We start from the raw sequence: 20,744 nt of genomic DNA, 5'->3' as shown, positions 1-20,744 counted from the left end.
TGTGAAACGTTCTGTGATCATTAACACATGGCAGCACTTTATTGAGTGTCCTGAGCAAATTTCCCACCTGACCCTATCATGCTATCCATCTAACCCCCCCCCCCCCCCCCCCCCCCAAAAAAAAAAATGCTAACGTGGCGACTTCTGACACAAAATGGCTGATCCATCTCATACAGCTGGGTTGCTACACATCGGCATTAAATAATCCATACACACCAAAGTGCTTCAAGATCTGATGCAACACTATTCACTACTGTGGGTTATCGGTGTTTCTGAACAGCTGGGGTAGAATGTCCCCAGACTGCGTCTGAGTGAATGAACTGATTAACCTTAGAGACTGTCCGTGCTGGAGAGGGGGTTGGATGCCAGCCTGACTGACTGTATCATCAATGTTATATAAACCAGTGGCCGACAGGACTTTAAAGCCGTTGTATTGTGTAAGAGGTATGGCTTGACTTCCAGAGGAGATGGAGATAGAATACACCCACTGTGTTTTAGGATGTATTTCATAAGAACTGTCTCTCCAGTGAAAGTATAGACAGATGGAGCAGGACACACCCATGTCACTTGGACAGGATTTGGATGTATTTCATATGATGGAAAATGTGAATGTTATGAAGTTTATGTTAATTCAGATTTGTCCAACATGAATAACATTGCATCTTTCCAGGCATAAACCCAATGACCTTTATAATGATCTAAAATAAAAGACGATGACTCCATATTAAAAAGGTCAGTCATTTTTATGGTGTTTATTTGATATTATTTTTTGATTCAAGGCCTCTTCGATGGATGTTATGAATCACATACGGGCGTAAATGAGGGAGGGAAATGTAACATTGACATTCATATAATTTTTATTTTCACGTTGAAAATTCCAACATAAAATTGAGAACAACGAAGACAGATGTTCTCGTGGATATGCTGGGGGGGGGGGGGGGGGGGGGGGTTCATGATGCAGAGAGTCAGGAGACTTTTACTTTTTCACCAGCTGGATTACATCCTCATCTTCCATGACATGGTCTTTTCCCACCTTCTGGGGGTTGTGTTTCACTGAAGCACCCCATACCAGAGCACTGAAAGGACAGGAAGACCGAGTGTTAGAAAAATGCCAGGCAGGTGCAACATTGTGTCATATGTGTCTGTGTGCTGTGCTCTCCCTTGTAGGGTAATTCAAACGTTATCATTGGACACCTAGTGGCAGCTAAGTGCATTTGATGATTTTTAAATGTTTTAAGGACATTATTTCTTACAGATTGTTGCTTTAATCGGTTAAATACTGGGGTGGGTATACCGCAGCCTTTTCCAAAACATCAACAAGAAGCACAAAAGCCATTAGCTAATAGTATAGTACTCACTATTTTAATTCTTTGAGGAGGCTTTTATGAATCTTCAGACAGAAGTCCTCCACTGCAGTATGTTCAGTAGGTAGAACGACTGGAGATGTGTAGTCAGGAAGCTGGCCTTTGGGTTTGGTGTATCTGGGGGACAACACATTCAAATAATGTATTAATTTAGACACAAACCACACATTTATCCAAGCAGTGTAATATGGATTCCAATAACCCTATATGTCTCTTCTAGGGGCTGTTAGGTGCCTCCTTACATGCGCACTAGGTGCAGGTAGTCCCACATCTTCTCCAGTAGGTCATCAAAGTTCCAGCGGGAATGGGCAGAGATGGGCACGCAGTGGGGTACCTTGTAGATGATGTCCAGCTCTTCAATGGAGATCTGGTCGATTTTGTTGAGCACATAAATACAGGGGATGTACACTCTGGTGGGATTAAACAGAGCATGTATGTCAGCAGGTCTGTAGGGGAACGTTGACCATACTTTGGAATGGGGTATAGAAGTCTTTTTGGCTAAGGGGTATAGGTCAGACCCAATTCTAGATGAATGGAGGATTATGTCAGAAAAACATTAATTCCTGCTTAATCAGGAAGATTACATCCCTGAGTTTGTAGAAGTGCTCAGCTGCTTACCGGTTTCCCTCCACCACGTCGATGAGGTCATCGGCAGTGGAGTCGCTGCGCAGGGTGATGTCAGCGTTGTGGATCTTGTACTCGGCCAGGATGCTCTTCACTGCGTCACCGTCCAGCTCACTCTGTGGACACTGGAGAGAAGGAGAGAGACAGGAATAACACCAGAGTAAGCCAGCTGAAAAAGAGACAGAGACACAGAGAGAAATGGGGACAGATTGAGCTGGACGTGAAACCTTTGTGTTAAACACACGTACTGTGACGGTGAAGTTGATGCCTCCTTTGTCCTTCTTCTTGAAGCCGATGTTGGGCGGCTGCTTGTTGAGGCGGATTCCGAAGCCCTCCAGCTCGTGTTCAATCAGCTTCTTGTGGCCCAGAGGCTTCAGAACATCCAACACTATGAGGATCAGGTTGCAGGTCCGAGCCACTGGGAAGAGAAAGACCACAGTTACAAACTACCTTCAAGGTATGTGAGTGCTCTAAACTATCACATGTAGTTTGTGTATGGTTCTGATGCTTCACTGATGGCTCTCACCTGCGATGACCTGTCGTCCTCTGCCCTTGCCATCTTTGGCCCCCTCGATGATACCTGGAAGATCCAGGAGCTTGGAGACACAAAAGTAGAATACGCATCCTAATAGTAAAACATCTTAAATAGAAAAATAAACACAATTGTTACAGATTGGCCTCTGTTGGCCTTAAGGTGCCGTGTGAAAGGTACAAGATGCATGTAAAGTACCTGTATTTTGGCACCCTTGTAGCGGATCACTCCTGGTACTGTGGTGAGGGTGGTAAACTCATAGGCCGCCACCTCTGAGTACACCCCTGCCAGGTTACTTAGTAAAGTAGACTTGCCCACTGAGGGGAAGCCTACAAACCCGATACGGGCGTCACCTGTTTTTGCCACATCAAAGCCTATACAACAGAGTGACACATTAGTATTCATTACAATGTGTCATGAGCTTGTAAATCTCAACTTGCTACATCTCCACTGCACTGTTGTGTAGCAAAGGGACACATTCTAAAAGTGAACGATGATCAGGAGTCAGGACTCACCTTCCCCTGTGCCTCCTCCACTGCCTCCCTTTGGTGTGATAAGTTCTCTCCTCATCTTGGCCAGGCGAGCTTTGAGCAGCCCCAAGTGGTTAGATGTGGCTTTGTTCTTCTGAGTCCGAGCCATCTACCCAACACAGAGAGGATGCTTTAATCCATTCATATTCTACACAATACAACAATCGGAACTAGAATATTAGCTAGGCCTACTTGTTCAGAGCCAAGTTGTGTGATGGCTGGATTTCGACTGATCACTAATAAAGAAAACATATTGTCATCATGACACCAACACTACCATTACACTTGTTTATACTGAGCTGCACTGAGGTCAGAACGTAATCATGGTTGCATTAAGACACCGTGGAGCTGGCGCGATACATGGGTCGAAAAACGTACCTCAATGCAGGGATGGGATATGCCACTGTAGTGCAAATTTTACCTTTATCCACAATGCTCCATTTAGAAGATTTAAAAAGAAAAGTAAATAAAATTTTTGTCCATTAAAATAACATCAAATTGATCAGAAATACAGTGTAGACATTGTTAATGTTGTAAATGACTATTGTTTCAGGAAACGGCTGATTTTTTAAATGGAATATCTACATAGGCATACAGAGGCCCATTATCAGCAACCATCACTCCTGTGTTCCAATGGCACGTTGTGTTAGCTAATCCAAGTTTATCATTTTAAAAGGCTAATTGATCATTAGAAAACCCTTTTGCAATTATGTTAGCACAGCTGAAAACTCTTGTTCTGATTAAAGAAGCAATAAAACGGGCCTTCTTTAGACTAGTTGAGTATCTGGAGCATCAGCATTTGTGGGTTCGATTACAGGCTCAAAATGGCCAGAAACAAAGAACTTCCATGCGAGACAATTGCCAAGAAGCTGAAGATCTCATACCACACTGTGTACTACTCGCTCCACAGAACAGCACAAACTGGATTTAACCAGAATAGAAAGAGGAGTGGGAGGTCCCGGTGCACAACTGAGCAAGAGGACAAGTACATTAGAGTGTCTAGTTTGAGAAACAGACACCTCACAAGTCCTCAACTGGCAGCTTCATTAAAGAGTACCCGCAAAACACCAGTCTCAATGTCAAAAGGGAAGAGACGACTCTGGGATGCTTCAATGGTAGTATACAGTGCCTTGCGAAAGTATTCGGCCCCCTTGAACTTTGCGAACTTTTGCCACATTTCAGGCTTCAAACATAAAGATATAAAACTTTGAAAGTATGCTTGGGGTCATTGTACATTTGGAAGACCCATTTGCGACCAAGCTTTAACTTCCCGACTGATGTCTTGAGATGTTGCTTCAATATATCCACATAATTTTTCATCCTCATGATGCCATCAATTTTGTGAAGTGCACAAGTCCCTCCTTCAGCAAAGCACCCCCACAACATGATGCTGCCACCCCTATGCTTCACAGTTGGGATGGTGTTCTTCGGCTTGCAAGCCTCCCCCCTTTTCCTCCAAACATAACAATGGTCATTATGGCCAAAAAGTTATATTTTTGTTTCATCAGACCAGAGGACATTGCTACAAAAAAACGTAGTCTTGCTTTTTTTTAATAGTGGTTTTGGAGCAGTGGCTTCTTCCTTGCTGAGCGGCCTTTCAGGTTATGTCGATATAGGACTTGTTTTACTGTTGATATAGATACTTTAGTACCGGTTTCCTTCAGCATCTTCACAAGGTCCTTTGCTGTTGTTTTGGGATTTATTTGCACTTTTTGCACCAAAGTACGTTATTCTCTAGGAGACAGAACGTGTCTCCTTCCTGAGCAGCATGACGGCTGCGTGGTCCCACGGTGTTTATACTTGCGTACTATTGTTTGTACAGATCAACATGGTACCTTCAGGCATATGGAAATTGCTCCCAAGGATGAACCAGACTACAATTGTCTACATGTCTACAACATTTTTTCTGAGGTCTTGGCAGATTTCTTTTGATTTCCCCATGATGTCAAGCAAAGAGGCACTGAGTTTGAAGGTAGGCCTTGAAATACATCCATAGGTACACCTCCAATTGACTCAAATTCAGAAGCTTCTAAAGCAATTTTCCAAGCTGTTTAAAAGGCACAGCCAACTTAGTGTATGTAAACTTCTGACCCACTGGAATTGTGATACAGTGAATTATAAGTTAAATGATCTGTCTGTAAACAACCGTTGGAAAAATTACTTGTGTCATGCACAAAGTAGATGTCCTAACCGACTTGCCAAAACCATAGTTTGTTAACAAGAAAGTTGTGGAGCGGTTGAAAAACAAGTGTTATAATGACTCCAACCTAAGTGTATGTAAAAAAAATAAATACACTGCTCAAAAAAATAAAGGGAACACTTAAACAACACAATGTAACTCCAAGTCAATCACACTTCTGTGAAATCAAACTGTTCACTTAGGAAGCAACACTGATTGACAATAAATGTCATATGCTGTTGGGCAAATGGAATAGACAACAGTTGGAAATTATAGGCAATTAGCAAGACACCACCAATAAAGGAGTGGTTCTGCAGGTGGTGACCACAGACCACTTCTCAGTTCCTATGCTTCCTGGCTGATGTTTTGGTCACTTATCAAACAAATGTTATTGCATATTTTCCGTGTGGAACCTGGCTATGCTTAGGGTAGTTAAAGGCTAACCAATTATAAGGGAAAGGGAATTTAGGGAGAAGAACTGAGATGTTTGGCTTGGTTTCTTTTTTGTTGTGCCCCGCAAATGCACAGGTACAAATAATATATGTAGTCTTCAAGACAAAATTTTACTTGCCCGTTCGGGCACCCACAATGCACATTCCACCAAATAGTTTTACAGTATTTCATTTATCTGACTTTAACTTAGATGCATTCTCCAGCCCTTTATATTTAGCCTCACAATGAAGTGTTTAACCATTTTCTTTGTTTATCTGACATAAATAATTGCATTCATGAGATTTATTGCCAAATTATACTGAACAAAAATAAAATGGCAACATTTAAAGTGTTTGTCCCATGTTTAATGAGCTGAAATAAAAGATCCCAGAAATGTTCCATTTGCAGAAAAAGCTTATTTCTCTCAAATTTTGTGCACAAATTTGTTTACATCCCTGTTAGTGAGCATTTCTCCTTTGCCACGATAATCCATCCACCTGTATGGCATATCAAGAAGCTAATTAAATAGCCCACTCTAAAATGTGAAGTTGTGTCACACAACCCACAGATGTCTTAAATTGAGGGAGCATGCAATTGGCATAATGACTGCAGGAATGTCCACCAGAGCTTTTGCCAGAGAATTTCATGTTAATTTCTTTACTATAACCCACCTCCAACTTCATTTTAGAGAACTCGTTAGTAAATCCAACTGGACTTACAACTGCAGACCACGTGGAACTACGCCAGCCCAGGAAGTCAACATCCGGCTGTTTCATCTGCTGGATTGTCTGAGACCAGCCACCTGGACAGCTTATGAAACTATGGGTTTGCACAACAAAATCATTTCTGCACAAGCTGTTAGAAACCGTCTCAGGGAAGCTCATCTGCGTGCTCATCGTCCTCACCATGTTCTTGACCTGACTGCAGTTCAGCATCGTAACCAACTTCAGTGTGCAAATGCTCACCTCCTATAGCCACTGGCACGCTGGAGAAGTGTGCTCTTCACGGATTAATCCCAGTTTCAACTGTACGGGGCAGATGGTGTCTCGTGTGGACGAGCGGTTTGCTAATGTCAACGTTGTGAACAGAGTGCCACATGGTTGCAGTGGGGTTATGGTATGGCATGCATAGGCTATGGACAACAAACACAATTGCATTTTATCGATGGCAATTTGAATGCACAGAGATAGTGTGACGAGATCCTGAGGTCTATTGTCGTGCCATTCATCCACCGCCATCACCTCATGTTTCAGCATGATAATGCTGGGCGGCAGGGGAGCCCAGTGGTTAGAGCGTTGGGCTAATAACCGAAAGGTTGCAAGTTCAAATCCCCGAGCTGACAAGGTACAAATCTGTCGTTCTGCCCCTGAACAAGGCCCTGTTCCTAGGCCGTCATTGAAAATAAGAATTTGTTCTTAACTGTTCTGTTTAACCTGTTAAAAAAATGCATGGCTCCATTTTGCAAGGATCTGTACACAGTGTGCCACATGGTTGCAGTGGGGTTATGGTATGGGCATGCATAGGCTACGGACAACAAACACAATTGCATTTTATCGATGGCTAAAAATTTCCCAGTTCTTCCATGGCCGGCATACTTACCAGACATGTCACGCATTGAGCAAGTTTGGGATGCTCTGCACAACAGCGTGTTCCAGTTCCGGCCAATATCCACAAACTTTGCACAGCCATTGAAGTTGAGTGGGACAACATTCCACAGGCCACAATCAACAGCCTGATCAGCTCTATGTGAAGGAGATGTGTCGCGCTGCATGAGGCAAATTGTAATGAATAGGGAGAAAAAGGTGTAGATTCACACGCAGGGGGCGGCAGGTGTTTATTTCGCCTTCGCAGAAGGTAGGAATCGTGGTCACAGGCAGGCAATGGTCAAAAACAGGCAGGTGAATCAAAACTAGGACTGAAGGCTATAACTGGTTCTCACAAACAAGATAGGAAAAGGCTTAGTAGAGTCAAAAAGAACAAAAGGCATAAACAGAATGAACTGAACTAAATAAGGAGATGATGAGACCAGGTGAGTAACTAACACAGGTGAAATCAATGATCAAAAATGAAAGACAGGGCTATGTTCAAGGACACAACGAAACAGAACACAAGGTTGACTAAGAAAATAAATACAGAACCTTACACAACCACAGGGCTCTCCAAAGAGTGGTGCAATCAGTCCATCGCATCACTGGGGGCACACTGCTTGACCCCCAGAACATCTACACAACCCGGTGTCACAGGAAGAACAAAAAGATCATCAAAGACCTCAGCCACCCGAGCCACGGCCTGTTCACCCCGCTACCATCTAGAAGGCGGAGACAGTGCAGGTGCATCAAAAATGGGACAGAGAGACTGATAAACAGCTTCTATCTCCAGGCCATCAGACTATTAAACAGTCACCGCCCAGTACCCTGCCCTGAACCTTAATCACTGATACTAGCCAGATACCACTATGAGCGGCCTTAGACCGCTGCGCCACTCGGGTGCTAAAAACATGCCTTTTCTATTCATATACTGTTTATATATATATATATATATATACAGTGAGGCAAAAAAGTATTTAGTCAGCCACCAATTGTGCAAGTTCTCCCACTTAAAAAGATGAGAGAGGCCTGTAATTTTCATCATAGGTACACTTCAACTATGACAGACAAAATTAATTATGGTGGAAAATAAGTATTTGGTCACCTACAAACAAGCAAGATTTCTGGCTCTGGATTTCTGGCTCTCACAGACCTGTAACTTCTTCTTTAAGAGGCTCCTCTGTCCTCCACTCGTTACCTGTATTAATGGCACTTGTTTGAACTTGTTATCAGTATAAAAGACACCTGTCCACAATCTCAAACAGTCACACTCCAAACTCCACTATGGCCAAGACCAAAGAGCTGTCAAAGGACACCAGAAACAAAATTGTAGACCTGCACCAGGCTGGGAAGACTGCATCTGCAATAGGTAAGCAGCTTGGTTTGAAGAAATCAACTGTGGGAGCAATTATTAGGAAATGGAAGACATACAAGACCACTGATAATCTCCCTCGATCTGGGGCTCCACGCAAGATCTCACCCCGTGGGGTCAAAATGATCACAAGAACTGTGAGCAAAAATCCCAGAACCACACGGGGGGACCTAGTGAATGACCTGCAGAGAACTGGGACCAAAGTAACAAAGCCTACCATCAGTAACGCACTACGCCGCCAGGGACTCAAATCCTGCAGTGCCAGACGTGTCCCCCTGCTTAAGCCAGTACATGTCCAGGCCCGTCTGAAGTTGGCTAGAGAGCATTTGGATGATCCAGAAGAAGATTGGGAGAATGTCATATGGTCAGATGAAACCAAAATATAACTTTTTGGTAAACTCAACTCGTCGTGTTTGGAGGACAAAGAATGCTGAGTTGCATCCAAAGAACACCATACCTACTGTGAAGCATGGGGATGGAAACATCATGCTTTGGGGCTGTTTTTCTGCAAAGGGACCAGGACGACTGATCCGTGTAAAGGAAAGAATGAATGGGGCCAAGTATCGTGAGATTTTTAGTGAAAACCTCCTTCCATCAGCAAGGGCATTTTTTATTTATTTTACCTTTATTTAAACAGGTAGGCTAGTTGAGAACAAGTTCTCATTTACAACTGCGACCTGGCCAAGATAAAGCATAGCAGTGTGAACAGACAACACAGAGTTACACATGGAGTAAACAATTAACAAGTCAATAACACAGCAGAAAAAAAAGAAAAAAAAGAGTCTATATACATTGTGTGCAAAAGGCATGAGGAGGTAGGCGAATAATTACAATTTTGCAGATTAACACTGGAGTGATAAATGATCAGATGGTCATGTACAGGTAGAGATACTGGTGTGCAAAAGAGCAGAAAAGTAAATAAATATAAACAGTATGGGGATGAGGTAGGTAAATTGGGTGGGCTATTTACCGATAGACTATGTACAGCTGCAGCGAGCGGTTAGCTGCTCAGATAGCAGATGTTTGAAGTTGGCGAGGGAAATAAAAGTCTCCAACTTCAGAGATTTTTGCAATTCGTTCCAGTCACAGGCAGCAGAGAACTGGAATGAAAGGCGGCCAAATGAGGTGTTGGCTTTAGGGATGATCAGTGAGATACAACTGCTGGAGCGCGTGCTACGGGTGGGTGTTGCCATCGTGACCAGTGAACTGAGATAAGGCAGAGCTTTACCTAGCATGGACTTGTAGATGACCTGGAGCCAGTGGGTCTGGTTACGAATATGTAGCGAGGGCCAGCCGACTAGAGCATACAGGTCGCAGTGGTGGGTGGTACAAGGTGCTTTAGTAACAAAACGGATGGCATTGTGAAACTGCATCCAGTTTGCTGAGTAGAGTATTGGAAGCTATTTTGTAGATTACATCGCCGAAGTCGAGGATCGGTAGGATAGTCAGTTTTACTTGGGTAAGTTTGGCGGCGTGAGTGAAGGAGGCTTTGTTGCGGAATAGAAAGCCGACTCTAGATTTGATTTTAGATTGGAGATGTTTGATATGAGTCTGGAAGGAGAGTTTACAGTCTAGCCAGACACCTAGGTACTTATAGATGTCCACATATTCTAGGTCGGAACCATCCAGGGTGGTGATGCTAGTCGGGCGTGCGGGTGCAGGCAACGAACGGTTGAAAAGCATGCATTTGGTTTTACTAGCGTTTAAGAGCAGTTGGAGGCCACGGAAGGAGTGTTGTATGGCATTGAAGCTCGTTTGGAGGTTAGATAGCACAGTGTCCAAGGAAGGGCCAGAAGTATACAGAATGGTGTCGTCTGCGTAGAGGTGGATCAGGGAATCGCCCGCAGCAAGAGCAACATCATTGATATATACAGAGAAAAGAGTCGGCCCGAGAATTGAACCCTGTGGCACCCCCATAGAGACTGCCAGAGGACCGGACAACATGACCTCCGATTTGACACACTGAACTCTGTCTGCAAAGTAGTTGGTGAACCAGGCAAGGCAGTCATTAGAAAAACCGAGGCTACTGAGTCTGCCGATAAGAATATGTTGATTGACAGAGTCGAAAGCCTTGGCCAGGTTGATGAAGATGGCTGCACAGTACTGTCTTTTATCGATGGCGCTTATGATATCGTTTAGTACCTTGAAGATGAAACGTGGCTGGGTCTTTCAGCATGACAATGATCCCAAACACACCGCCCGGACAACGAAGGAGTGGCTTCATAAGAAGGATTTCAAGGTCCTGGAGTGGCCTAGCCAGTCTCCAGATCTCAACCCCATAGAAAATCTTTGGAGGGAGTTGAAAGTCCGTGTTGCCCAGCAACAGCCCCAAAACATCACTGCTCTAGAGGAGATCTGCATGGAGGAATGGGCCAAAATAACAGCAACCTTGTGAAGACTTACAGGAAACGTTTGACCTCTGTCATTGCCAACAAAGGGTATATAACAAAGTATTGAGATAAACTTTTGTTATTGACCAAATACATATTTTCCACCATAATTTGCAAATAAATTCATTAAAAATCCTACAATGTGATTTTCTGGATATTTTTCCCTCATTTTGTCTGTCATAGTTGAAGTGCCCCTATGATGAAAATTACAGGCCTCTCATCTTTTTAAGTGGGAGAACGTGCACAATTGGTGGCTGACTAAATACTTTTTTTGCCCCACTGTACATACGATCCCCTTGCCTCCAGAACAGACTGAATTATTCAGGGTATTCCACAAGGTGTTGGAAACAGGGATGTTGGTCCATGCTGACGCAATGGCATCACGCAGTTGCTGCAGATTGGACGGCGGTACATTCATGCTGCGATCAGCCGGTTCCATCTCATCTCAAAGATGCTCTATTGGGTTGAGGTCTGGGGACTGTGCAGGCCACTCAAGTAAACAAAACTTACTGTCATGTTCCAGGCAATGTTTTTCCACTTCTCAATTGTCCAGTGTTGGTGATCACGTGCCCACTGGAGCCGCTAATTTGTGTTTTTAGCTGATAGGAGTGAAACCCGGTGTGGTCATCTGCTGCAATAGCCCATCCGTGACAAGGATCAACGAGTTGTGCTTTCCGAGATGCTGTTCTGTACACCACTATTGTACTAAGCTGTTATTTGTCTGTTTGTGGCCGCCTGTTCGCTTGCATGATTTTTGCCATTCTCCTTCGACCTCTCTCATCCATTTCTGAGATACTGGATCTGGCGAGCTTGGCACTGACGATCATACCATACTCAAAGTCGCTTAGGTCAGTCGTTTTGCTGATTCTGCCTGCTTCACATTACAAGCCACATGATCAATTTTCGTGATGTTTTTATATATATATATTTTTAACCTTTATTTAACTAGGAAAGTCAGTGAAGGACAAATTCTTATTTTCAATGACAGCCTAAGAACAGTGGGTTAACTGCCTTGTTCAGGGGCAGAACAACAGTTTTTTACCTTGTCAGCTTGGGGATTCGATCTTGCAACCTTTCGGTTACTAGTCTAATGCTCTAACCACTAGGCTACCTGCCACTCCACAATGGGGTGGTGTACGTAATAAACTGGCTGGTATACAAAACATTCCAAACACCTTTATTTCCATGACAGACTGACCAGGAGAAAGCTATGATCCCTTATTGATGTCACCTGTGAAATCCACTTCAATCAGTGCAGATGAAGGGGAGGAGACAGGTTAAAGAAGGATTTTCAAGCATTGAGACATGTGTATGTGTGCCATTTAGAGGGTGAATGGTCAAGACACAAGATTAAAGTGGCTTTGAACGGGGTATGGTAGTACTGTAGGTGCCAGGCACACAGGTTTGAGTGTATCAAGAACTGCAACGCTGCTGGGTTTTTACACTCAACAGTTTCATGTGTGTATCAAGAATGGTCCACCACCCAAAGGACATCCAACCAACTTGACACAACCATGGGAAGCATTGGAGTCAACATGGGCCCGCATCCCTGTGGAAAGCTTTTGACACCTTGCAGTGTCCATGCCATCACGAATTGAGTCTGTTCTGAGGACAAAAGGGGTGTTGCTAATGTTTTGTACACTCAGTGTATATCTATTTATGTTCCGGACTCTGACATTGCTCATTCTTGGATTATGTGCGTATCACTACACTGTTGGAGCTAGAAACACAAGCATTTTTGCTGCACCTGCAACATCTTCAAATCTGTGTACGTGACCAATAAACGTTGAATAGATTGAAAGAAATTTGCAGTACAGTGGCATGTCCTATCCCTGCATTGAGGTACATTTTCCAACCCATATCTTGACCACACAAATAATGTAACCATGATTGCGTTCCGACCCCAGTGCAGATTGTCATGTAAAAATCTTCCCAGCATGAAATAGTTCTCAATCGTTCTGATTGTGACATCATGCTGTAAAATGTCTCCCAGGGTGAACATTTGCACGCGCATCTTGCGCTGAGCTTGTTTCTCTCACATCGTAAAACTGTTCTGTGGGCATGCGCATTTGCTTCACACATCTGCCAATCAATGGTGGCCAGGAGTATTGACTCTGACCAATCAGAAGCTTGTGAAGCGTGAGGTCAGCATATAAATGCCCAGACTCGCGCGTCAAAGTGCTGAGGGTTGATTTGAGGAGAGATTTTTTTTTAAATCAATTTTTACATTTAATTTATTTTAAATTTGATTATTTTTATAAATATATATATTTATACACTGCTCAAAAAATAAAGGGAACACTAAAATAACACATCCTAGATCTGAATTAATGAAATATTCTTATTAAATACTTTTTTCTTTACATAGTTTAATGTGCTGACAACAATCACACAAAAATTATACATGGAAATCAAATGTATCAACTTCACGTATCTGTATGACCTCCCTACAACGCCTGGGCATGCTCCTGATGAGGTGGCGGATGGTCTCCTGAGGGATCTCCTCCCAGACCTGGACTAAAGCATCCGCCAACTCCTGGACAGTCTGTGGTGCAACGTGGCGTTGGTGGATGGAGCGAGACATGATGTCCCAGATGTGCTCAATTGGATTCAGGTCTGAGGAACGGGCGGGCCAGTCCATAGCATCAATGCCTTCCTCTTGCAGGAACTGCTGACACACTCTAGCCACATGAGGTCTAGCATTGTCTTGCATTAGGAGGAACCTAGGGCCAACTGCACCAGCATATGGTCTCACAAGGGGTCTGAGGATCTCAACTCGGTACCTAATGGCAGTCAAGCTACCTCTGGCGAGCACATGGAGGGCTGTGCGGCCCCCCAAAGAAATGCCACCCCACACCATGACTAATGCTGGAGGATGTTGTAGGCAGCAGAACGTTCTCCACTGCGTCTCCAGACTGTCACGTCTGTCACATGTGCTCAGTGTGAGCCTGCTTTCATCTGTGAAGAGCACAGGGCGCACAGGGCGAATTTGCCAATCTTGGTGTTCTCTGGCAAATGCCAAACGTCCTGCACGGTGTTGGGCTGTAAGCACAACCCCCACCTGTGGACGTCGGGCCCTCATACCACCCTCATGGAGTTTGTTTCTGACCGTTTGAGCAGACACATGCACATTTGTGGCCTGCTGGAGGTCATTTTGCAGGGCTCTGGCAGTGCTCCTCCTTGCACAAAGGCGGAGGTAGCGGTCCTGCTCCTGGGTTGTTGCCCTCCTACGGCCTCCTCCACGTCTCCTGATGTACTGGCCTTTCTCCTGGTAGCGCCTCCATGCTCTGGACACTACACTGACAGACACAGCAAACCTTCTTGCCACAGCTCGCATTGATGTGCCATCCTGGATGAGCAGCACTACCTGAGCCACTTGTGTGGGTTGTAGACTCCGTCTCATGCTACCACTAGAGTGAAAGCACCGCCAGCATTCAAAAGTGACCAAAACATCAGCCAGGAAGCATAGGAACTGAGAAGTGGTCTGTGGTCACCACCTGCAGAACCACTCCTTTATTGGGGGTGTCTTGCTAATTGCCTATAATTTCCACCTGTTGTCTATTCCATTTGCACAACAGCATGTGAAATGTATTGTCAATCAGTGTTGCTTCCTAAGTGGACAGTTTGATTTCACAGAAGTGTGATTGACTTGGAGTTACATTGTGTTGTTTAAGTGTTCCCTTTATTTTTTTGAGCAGTGTATATATTTTTTTAATAGATTGCAAAGACTTGTGAGCTACGGTTTCGATTGACAGTGCTTGTTTGTTAGTTAGCTATACATACAAGTTAAAACGGCACACCTCTGAGTACAAGCCATCTTGACCAGTTTACAGCTAATTATGCTATTTAAATCAGAGAGAAACATCTGCACCAGTTTAGCCATCCACACAGACGTGTGTGAAATTATTTCACACTGTGAACATTTTTACAACAACGTTACAATCAGAACGATTGGGAACAATTTCAGGCTGGGATGATTTTTACATGACACAGGTCAGTGTAAACAAGTAACCAAAGATTTTTTATAACTAACCAAAGACAGACTGTCATTTCCAGAACAAGCAAGGTGGGCAGAGCCAAGCGCAAGCTAGCGAGATCATATTGGCACGTTCTAGCATGTGAGTCATTCCAATTAAAAAATAATAATAATAAATAGGATTGACACACACTGTCTCCGATAAGATTAGCATTCCTGAAACATTATTTTGTTTTGATTGCGCTAAAATTTGCCATAATAGGTTTCATATAATCTTCAATAAATATAGTACCCAGCATCTGATTTGGGCCATAATTCTTCCTAACAATTAGTAAGACATGAGGAATCCAATAAAATGATAAAAAGGTCACCAAACACATATAGATGTTTTCTAATAATTGTATTGAAAAACATGACTACAATGCAAAGGTTTATAATTGTATTATTTTATTAGGGTTGTGACAAGATTTTAGTCACTATCCCATTTCTCCATCAAAGTTTTGGGTTTGTAGGAAAAGTCTTCATATGAGAATTGCACCATACAGATAGCCCTCTCAGAGAGCTGCTATTTGTTGGACTTTTCAAAGAGAGTTGGGTTGACCACCACATTTATTTTCATCAGGAGCAAAAGATAATAGTTTTCTACACAAAGTTGCAAAGAAAATGTTGTGATCCCTTAAATAAACACAAGACAAGAAAAATTGATAGAAGGGTGTGGCAACAGTAGCAGGAAAAGCGGCATCTAGCGGGTAAAACATGGTACTTTATAATGAATTCATGGTAAATAATGCAAAACGACTTCAATGGCTAATTTATCTAAACAGGGGGGACTAAAGATCATCAGATTCACATGAAATACATTACAAAGCACGAAGAAGCAATACTCCAAGCCGCATCTCCATACCAGTTGTTAGACATAGAAAACCGATTCTGTATACTGGTTGATGGGATGATATTGGCGGGTGGGGGTTCTGGAGCTGGCCTTTGACCATTTTATTGGATTCCTCATGTCTTACTCAATGGTAGGAATAAGTTTGGATTTAATCGGATGTTGGGTACTATATTTGTGGAATATTATGTGAATCCTTATAAATTAAAAGGGCCAATTTGGGTGAAATCAATTTTCTTAATTTCACAGATCAAATTAAATGAACAAAATGACGTTTCACAAAGGTAATCTTATGTTTCTAACTTAAGAAACAATTTCAGAACAATCTGAGATGGTGGGTGTCATGGCTTGCTGAAATGACATGGAGTGACCCATATATTTGCACGTGTGCAATAACTCAATTTGCCCTTGCAGTCCAAAAATAAACAAAAAATGAAAACTATGGCAAAGGGTAAAGTCTTTGTCCATAACAGTTTACGGGTTTGGGAACAGGAAACTGTATTGAGATCAAATGTTTAATCGATGAGAAAATTAGCAGAATTTCGGTCAAAATCTATCTTCTCCCACTGACGGCCACAGCTGGACTTCCTCTCGTCACCATATTTGGTGGTGAGTGGAAACGCCAACCAAATGCTTCGGATTTACACATCCGGTGAAACATCTGGCTCACTGTTCCATCTGTGGCGTAAAGGTAAGGTTGGTATCTTCAGACAACTAGTTACCCTGCCAATAATAACACATAGCCAGCTAAAGTTAACTACTGTAGCCAACTACGTTAAAAGCATAGACTAACGTAGAGTTGAGAATTCTTAGCAAAATAATATCCAGCTATGCGCAGACTCGGTGTCTGCCATCATATTATGTTATATAATATATATATTTTTTTTTGGGGGGGGGGAATCCATTGTAACGTTACATCCTCAATTGGCCAAGTTAACTTTAGCCAACTATAGTTGCTCGTTAGTCAAGTGGCCAAGCTAAAACGTGAATCACAACTAACGTCAGCTAGCATTCGCTACCGTTAGCTAACTTACCTCGGCCTCAATTTCTGCTATTTTGGCGAGTAAACTCATCTTGTAGCTGGTCCTTAGATGATATCACACAACGATTAAACACGTTTAATAGTTAAATTGTTGAGTTTTTATCACGCAAGCATACAATGGCAAACTAGCAAAAGCTAACACTCATGTGTTCAACCTGCGGCTCTCGCTAGGAGGAAGAGGCAGCCGGCAAACCGATAACTCAAAAAACGGCGACGCCGTTGGCGCTACCTACCGGAATTAAGTTGTTTGCAGGTTTATGTAAGTTTGCTGACTTTACATATTCCATGTAACAAAAATGACATACACTTTGCAGAAATTATGTAACACATTTCAGGTTTGGATTTGACAGATCAAACGAATGTATCTGACACTGCATAACTAATCACATTAGCATGCTCTCTCTCAATTCAATTTCAATTCAAGGGGCTTTATTGGCATACATATGTTTACATTGCCAAAGCAAGTGAAATAGATAATAAACAATACAAAATGTACAGTAAACATTACTTACAAAAGTTCCAAAATAATAAAGACATTTCAACTGTCATCTGTTTATATACAGTGTTGTAATGATGTGCAAATAGTTAATGTACAAAAGGGAAAATAAATAAACATAAATATAGGTTGTATTTACAATGTTTTTTGTTCTTCACTGGTTGCCTTTTTCTTGTGGCAACAGGTCTCTCTCTCACCCCAGTCAAATGGATTAGTATTAGTAATGCACACACATCTGGTAAATATGCTTTGTTTTATTGTTTCATATTTTGTTTGCATACAGTACATAACCTCTCAAAAGTTTCTATGTTGCTAAAATTTCTGGATTGACTGCCAATGTTTGAAAGCTCTAAAACCAGCAACAGTACATTCAACACTGTAGATGGGATTGAGCTTTTGGTTGGTTGGACAATGTCATTGCAGGAAGTTGACTAGATAAATTCCCATCGGATGAATATGGCACACTCATCTAACTTCTGAAAACCTTGCAGAGGGAGGGTGCATATTGCCAAAATGTGTATAACTGGTGGAAGGTTCCCTTTATGACTGGCTAGTGGCCAAGCTATTGCTGTTTTAAACAAAGGGACAAAGCTTTGTTGAAATCTAATTCTATAATCTTGAGCACCTACAATATTTGCACAATTATATGTGTCAGAGAGAGTTTTTTTTGCAGTTAGGTTTTGACATTTTAGTGACCAGGCCCAGCCCTCTAATACAGTAAGATGCTATACCATCTTTTATACATTCCTTTTGAACTAACAATGTGTATTCCCAGGTATCTTAACCTTGGTCCTGGATGGTTTAATGGAAGATATGTTGAATATGCTGCATTTCACCTCAACCAAGGAATGTTTTACATCATATATTCTGTTCATATCTCTCCGTCATTATTTGTGTTGAAGACGTATGCTGTAAGAGGTGTGCGGAGGTGTGCTTATCCTCATGAAAATATAAAAATATGAATTTACTTTCAAAAGTGGCTACAGTTCTTGTGAATTATTGGTTTGCATTGCATACAACTATTGTTGCTCAGTTGAGGCAAAAACCAGCATAAATACTAAGTGCTTCCAGGACAAGGGTTGAGATATGTTGAGGAAAGAGCAAACTGTGTTTGTGATAATTGAAAGTATTCATTTCAGTAGCCTATCAGTTTTAAATTGAGGTCCCTTTGTGGTACATAGCATGAGGGCTTTGACTTGAGTCCTCTTCACTAATAATACAAATTAATTAATTGACAATTGACCATAAGTCCATGCCCAAACATCTACATTTTTCTTATTTTAATGAGCAACACATTTATATCATACGTCAGTCAGCATTGAAGTGCAATGATTAAAAAGTAAGTGCAAGTACAGATTTAGATGCATTCATTTTGATAAGAGGATTCAATTGTTTGCAGTGTGGCCCCAAAAATAGTCATTCTACAGGGGCATTCTGTAAAAGAAAAAACTCCATAGTTTGATGCTGTTTCTAACCTAAAATATATATTTCAAGCTCTATATGGTACCTCTGAGTGACAGTATGTGGGTGCATTATTGTGCTGCCCTCTGTCTTCATTTCAGTCATGTCCATGAAATATCACTTTTTCCTCAATAAAAAGTATTGCTGTAATGCTTGCTGACTGATAGGTCCCATGATTTCTCAGCTTGCTTTAAGGAGCACGGTAACTGAGTCAAGCCAGCAAAAGCACAAAGTCCGTGAGAAGAAGCACTATTTTAGTGCATTATCTTCACACCTGGCCGGTAACCTTACTGTCCTAAAACTGGCTACCTCTGCATAGAGATGGAGTATAGTTCTGATCACAGCCCCCCATCGATAGGCCTAATAGTTTTTACTGAGGAAAGCATCATTTTCTATGGTCATGTCACCAGAGCAAGGATAACATCTTTTGAGATAATACAAAATAAACAGCATCCCTTTAAAATCCATTGTCCCAGTAGCTCGGATTCTGTCATCAGAATTTGTATAATACTTATTGAAACCATAAGGCTTTACAATAAATGCAACTTGGCCATATGATGGCAAAAGTCTTCTCTGTAGGTGTTCCCCTTGGACTCTAGCTGCTCTCGGAGGAGGTGGGTGGTGCAGTGGAGGATGACCTCCGTCTGGACACAGACTGCGATCGCTCAGGGCTGTGTTTGTTGTACGGCTGGAGCTGCACCTCCAAGAAGTCCCTGTGCTGCTGGCTGATGACCTGGCTGATGAGTCCTGGCAGGGCTTGCAGGTTCCCCAGCAAAGTCTCCAGCTTGGTCTCCAGCAGGGCGATCCTCTTCTCCATGTCCTCCCCTCTCTCGTTCAGGTCTGAGATCAGGTCATACATGATGTTCTGAGTCTGGAGGAGGAGAGACACTCAGTCATAGTAAGAGGGTGAGACCCTTCCAGAGCATGGGGTGTTTTAGGCTAGAAGTTGCAGGCAATTGTAAAATGATTTGTTTATTTACCTTATTTTGTATATTTTAAGAACACATTCTTATTTACAATGGCAATCTGTCCAGAGCCATTTGAGGGGCAAATCCTAATTTTGTCACATTTTCACTTAGTCATGGATGTCAAAAGGCTAAGTGAAAGTTTGACTGAAATGGAAGTTACGAGTTGCCCCTTAGTTGAAAAGAACCAGCATGAAATGTATACTTCTTAAAAGGAACAGCTTGTGAATAATTTGATTATCAGTTGCATCATTCTAAGTATCTAATCATGCCACTGTTTCCCACTACAACACTAAACTGTTCCCTGGAGATGTAGATTTTTTTCAGATTATTAGTCTGCCCTCCGTGGCAGAACTGAACTCAGTCTGCAGCAATTCTCAGTGCTACAAGACAACTGTCTCTGTCTTTTCAACCATCTTGAAAAAGTGTTAACGCACAGCTGAGTCAATGTAGACTTAATAAATATAATAAAACGTGTCTGGATACGGGCAATTCAAATTTCACAGATCTCCATCACAACAAACAAAACCTGATGCTGTAGATAAGCAAATAAAATATTAATTGATAACTTGCAGATAAATTCTGCTGTATACACTTACTAACTTCTGCACCAGGAAGTTGATCTTCTTCCTCTCGACACATGGCATGTTACCAAACAGTGACCTATCCAGTTCCCGAGGGGGCTGGAGATTGGGAGAGGGCTGCTGTGCACTGAGCTAATGTTCACTATGAGAACAATCGCTGCCAGCATGTGGCCAATGCCATCCATCCATCCATCCATCACTTACCTTGTCCTTTCCTCATTTGGGGTAGGAATAATGGTCTGGGTGGCTTGTTTAGAATCACAGCGATCCACCTCGGGCCAAAACAACACTGACAGCTTTTCACCACCCTGGCGCTCCAACT

The 20,744-nt window shown here is 42.5% G+C and overlaps 2 protein-coding genes and 1 long non-coding RNA gene across 5 annotated transcripts in view; 1 reads left to right on the top strand and 2 right to left on the bottom strand.

Moving 5' to 3' along the window:
• Window positions 1-724: 724 nt before the first annotated feature.
• LOC110509891 (developmentally-regulated GTP-binding protein 1) lies at window positions 725-17,131 on the bottom strand. The gene is made up of 9 exons (XM_021591081.2): window positions 16,909-17,131; window positions 3,036-3,159; window positions 2,719-2,894; window positions 2,515-2,584; window positions 2,237-2,406; window positions 1,983-2,113; window positions 1,607-1,774; window positions 1,359-1,481; window positions 725-1,076 (listed from the first exon to the last, which is right to left on the bottom strand). Exons 1-9 carry the CDS (start codon window positions 16,945-16,947, stop codon window positions 977-979), a joined length of 1,101 nt encoding a protein of 366 aa, XP_021446756.1. The 5' UTR covers window positions 16,948-17,131; the 3' UTR covers window positions 725-976.
• Window positions 16,445-20,313, top strand: LOC118945257. Its single transcript, XR_005040323.1, has 2 exons — window positions 16,445-16,565; window positions 19,453-20,313. It is a non-coding gene; the product is annotated as an uncharacterized LOC118945257 (long non-coding RNA).
• Window positions 17,498-20,744, bottom strand: part of LOC110509890 (small conductance calcium-activated potassium channel protein 2-like) — a 35,988-nt gene continuing 32,741 nt past the window's right edge. For 2 of the 3 annotated variants that reach the window (XM_021591076.2, XM_036967203.1), the window contains one exon: window positions 17,498-19,744. In XM_021591076.2, coding sequence (XP_021446751.1) covers window positions 19,469-19,744 — 276 coding nt within the window. In that variant the 3' untranslated portion in view covers window positions 17,498-19,468. The remainder of the gene's footprint in view (window positions 19,745-20,744) is intronic. The other variant, XM_036967204.1, reaches the window with a different exon arrangement.

This window comes from Oncorhynchus mykiss, chromosome Y (genome assembly GCF_013265735.2).
Source record: "Oncorhynchus mykiss isolate Arlee chromosome Y, USDA_OmykA_1.1, whole genome shotgun sequence".
Lineage (NCBI taxonomy): Eukaryota > Metazoa > Chordata > Actinopteri > Salmoniformes > Salmonidae > Oncorhynchus > Oncorhynchus mykiss.
The sequence above is the reverse complement of the archived record's forward strand: the minus strand, read 5'-3'. Positions and strand labels throughout refer to the sequence as shown.